General features: G+C 38.3%; 1 protein-coding gene across 10 annotated transcripts in view; it reads right to left on the bottom strand.

The window, feature by feature from the left end:
* The window catches only part of ATP8B4 (ATPase phospholipid transporting 8B4 (putative)), a 346626-nt gene that overhangs the window by 106540 nt on the left and 236347 nt on the right, over nucleotides 1-3739 (bottom strand). For all 10 annotated transcript variants that reach the window (XM_069098021.1, XM_069098022.1, XM_069098023.1 and 7 more), the window contains one exon: nucleotides 1862-2070. In XM_069098021.1, the coding sequence (XP_068954122.1) occupies nucleotides 1862-2070 (209 nt within the window). The remainder of the gene's footprint in view (nucleotides 1-1861; nucleotides 2071-3739) is intronic.

Raw genomic sequence — 3739 nt, forward strand, 5'->3', positions numbered from 1 at the left:
ATAGATAGATAGATAGATAGATAGATAGATAGATAGATAGATAGATATAGATAGACAGATAGCTGGAGGAAAAATAAAGGGAAAAAAAAACAAAGTTCTAGATATGATTTCCATATTGGCTTTGCCATTCTTCTTGGCCTGTCTTAACTCCATGGAGCTATTAGATTTCAGTATTGAGAATACAGGACATAGAGCTCTGAAGTTCCTGGTGTGTATCTTTAACATCTGATGGGGGAAGGAGTACAGGATTTTCAGTAAGGCTGTAGAAATGCCTGAAGGGTACCTAGCCAGGGGTGGAAGTCCCAAATAAATTGAGCATACATCCTTCCTGCCTATGGACTCATATAACAATAGCTGACATTCATATAGCATTTTAATGCCTACAAAGTGCTTCACATACAAAACACTTCAATTTTATATTCATCATAACCTATGATAAGGAAACTGAGGCTCAGAGAATTAAAGCATTTTGCCTAAGTTTATAGGTAGATCTAGTGTCAGTAGTAGAAAATTTGATTCAGATCTTCTTATTGTGAGGTCAATGGTCTTTCCATTGGACCTTTGTCAAAGGGGTAAAAGCAAGGAGTCAATGAAGTATGAATAAATTCAAAATAACAGTTTGGAAGATGGTATGGTGTAAAGGATAAGAGTTCTGAACTCAGAATCAGGAAGACCTGGGTTTGAGTTCTATCTCAGACATTTAACAGCCATAGGACCTTGAGCAAATCACTTACTCTCTTTGGAACTCAGTTTCTTCATCAGTCAAATGGAAAAAAATAATAGCACCTCCTTTTGCAGGGTTGTTGTGAGAAGCAAATTACATAATGTGTTTAAACCAAACCTTAAAGTATCATTTAAATATGAAGCACCATCATTATCATCATGTCATGGCAGCCATGTGTGTTCATTCTCTGGAATAACTGGCCAACCAAGTCTCACATACATATGTATCTATATACCTATATACCATCTACTATATACACTGTATCTGTAGATCATATATGTTAAAATGAATACAAGAGTTACATGGCAGACTTTGAAATACTACTACAATTGTTTCAGGATTTCTTTTCAAATAAAGTAAATTAATTTATGCTCTCGGGGCAACTAGGTGGTGCAGTGAATAGAGCACCAGCCCTGGAGTCAGGAGGACCTGGGTTTGGATCTGGCCTCAGACACTTAACACAAAAACAAATAGCAGTGTGACCTTGGGCAAGTCACTTAACCCCAATTGCCCTCCAAAAAGCAAAAAAAAAAGAATTTATGCTCTCTAGCATTACTTGGCAACACAGAACAGAACCATAGCATTTTAGAGCTGGCAGGGATCTTAACGATCATGATGTCCAACCCCTTCATTCAACAGATAGCCACGCAAAGGATTTTGCATCTTTATGCATCCACCAGGTTGCTTTATAATCCTAGACACATTTCATGCCTCACAGAGGAGATTAGAACCTACCAAGTGGCTAGATCTCCTTGTTTTGGAATTTACATTCTAAACCAACATCATAGGATAAACAGGTTGCTTCATGAATCTATAGCTTATGCAAATCTAAATATTTTATTTATCAAATCACAAAAGACTTTTTTCAATGAAACAGAACGGATGTAAGAAAATGAACTAGTTGGGAAGACTAGGTGGCACATTGAATAGAGCACCAGCCCTGGAGTCAGAAGGACTTTTTTGAGTTCAAATTTGAGTTCAAATCTGGCCTCAGATACTTGACACACTTACTAGCCATGTGACCTTGGGCAAGTCACTTAACCCCAATTGCCCTGCCTTCCTCCCTCCAAAAAAAATGAACTAGTAAGAAAATGTCAAAGAAAGGAAGGAAATTTTTAAATGAGGAAAATAACTTACCATAGGTTCTTCCATTAATGGAGCATTTATTAAAAGTCATTATGTTTTGAGTGAGGGTGCCTGTCTTGTCTGAGAAAACGTATTCAATCTGGCCCAGTTCTTCATTGAGTGTGGTAGTCCGAGCCTCTGCAAGTGTCTCTTTTTTTGAATAGAACATCTTCCGATCCCAGTTTATAAAATGGCTATGACCCAACCGTATAACTTCCACACTTTTAAAGCATCAGAGGGCAAGTAGAAAGGGAAGAAAAGTTTAGACATCAGAAAATGCCAAATTTTATTACAATATGCCCACCAAATTCCTTAAAGGAAAACCCATACGCAGACTATAAATGAGTCAAAATTCTCTTTCCCAAACTCCTAATGAATGATCTTTACCACCCCAAAAACAAATATGCAATAGTTTTCTTTCAAAATCTTACATAATCTTCATTGTATTTTTCCAAAATGTTATTAAAAAAATAATGGGATAGGATAATACAAAACCCCAGCAAAATTATCTTGGTTCTCAAATCACATTTATCAAGCCCAGAGGAGTTATTTCTTGTATAGCGTATTGGCATACGTGCACTCTTGGCTGACTCTCCTTTGGAGGAATCCAACTATTAAACAAATTTCTAGGTTCTATCTGCTAGATGACCTAAAGGAGTTGCTCCTTAAGACCTTCTCCTCCACAACAGGTCATCAGACCCTCTGTTTTGCTAAATGAGGTTTAAGACAAAAGCTAAATGCAGAGCAAAATGAATTAAAGTGACTCTGGAGGGAAGGAAATGAGGTTGGCTAATTGGACTGCTCTTTCCATAGGGAATACCATCATACCACGTGGAAGGGACTGTTATTTTATGTTTTGATGATTGTTTATAACATTCCATAGCTCACATCTGTGGTTGGATAATGATGGTGTTTCTGTACCAGCACATTGTGGCCAGAGGAGTCTTAACTAGAAAAACGATTCACGAGGCTGTGTGGTATAATGGAAAGAACCCTGGATTAAATGATTAAAGAGCTGGAAACTTGTCCTGCCTCTTCTTGTGAACTAGCTGCATGACCTTCTGAAAGCCTCCTGTGCCTTAGTTTCCTTGTTTGTAAAATGAAGAGATGGGGCTGATGTGTAAGACACACTCCAGCTTTAAGTTTCAAGGTTCTGAAAACATAGTCCCCTTGAATACAATGCTATACCCAGGGCACAGGAGTCTTACTATGGCAATTGACAAAGCTTGTGAAGAGGCAGACTTTGATAAGGAGTCTAGTTCCACACTGGCTGTTCGCTGAGTGTACAATTCAATTATCTCACTGCACTGTGGTTTTCTGAAAAGCTAGAACAAAACAAATGAACTGAAACATGGATGCTTCATGTTAGCAGACCAGCAAATAAAAGACTGCTAAGTTCATTCAAAAGATATAAATCCAAAATAACATGTAGGACAAAGGGAGAGAGACAGGTTCTTTTTCTTTAGGAAAAGGGGGTTCAGAAGATTCACAGTGGGACATCCTGCTTCTTGTTTTTACAGCATTAGTACATATGAGTTATCTGTGATATAGCTGAAAGAGTACAGTACTAGGCGTCAGGAGATCTGGTTTCTGGTCCCAACTCCACCGAGAGGTAATTCTGTCACCTTGGACAAGTCATTATAACTCTCTGGAAGTTCAATCAATTAATAAGTATTTATTAAATGCCTACTTGGGCCAGTACCTTACCTCCCCAGACCTCAGTTTCCCCATATATAAAATAAAGAGGTTGGACTAATTGGCCTCTAAGGTCCCTCCTAAATAGAGGTAAATAGGTAGGTAGGTAGGTAGCTAGGTAAGTAGCTAAGTAGGTAGAAGGATGGAAGGATGGATGGATGGATGGATGGATGGATGGATGGATGGATGGATGGA

The sequence above is a fragment of the Petaurus breviceps genome, unplaced genomic scaffold (genome assembly GCF_028583685.1).
Source record: "Petaurus breviceps papuanus isolate PSGF00001 unplaced genomic scaffold, PetGlider_PUasm1.0 37, whole genome shotgun sequence".
NCBI lineage: Eukaryota > Metazoa > Chordata > Mammalia > Diprotodontia > Petauridae > Petaurus > Petaurus breviceps.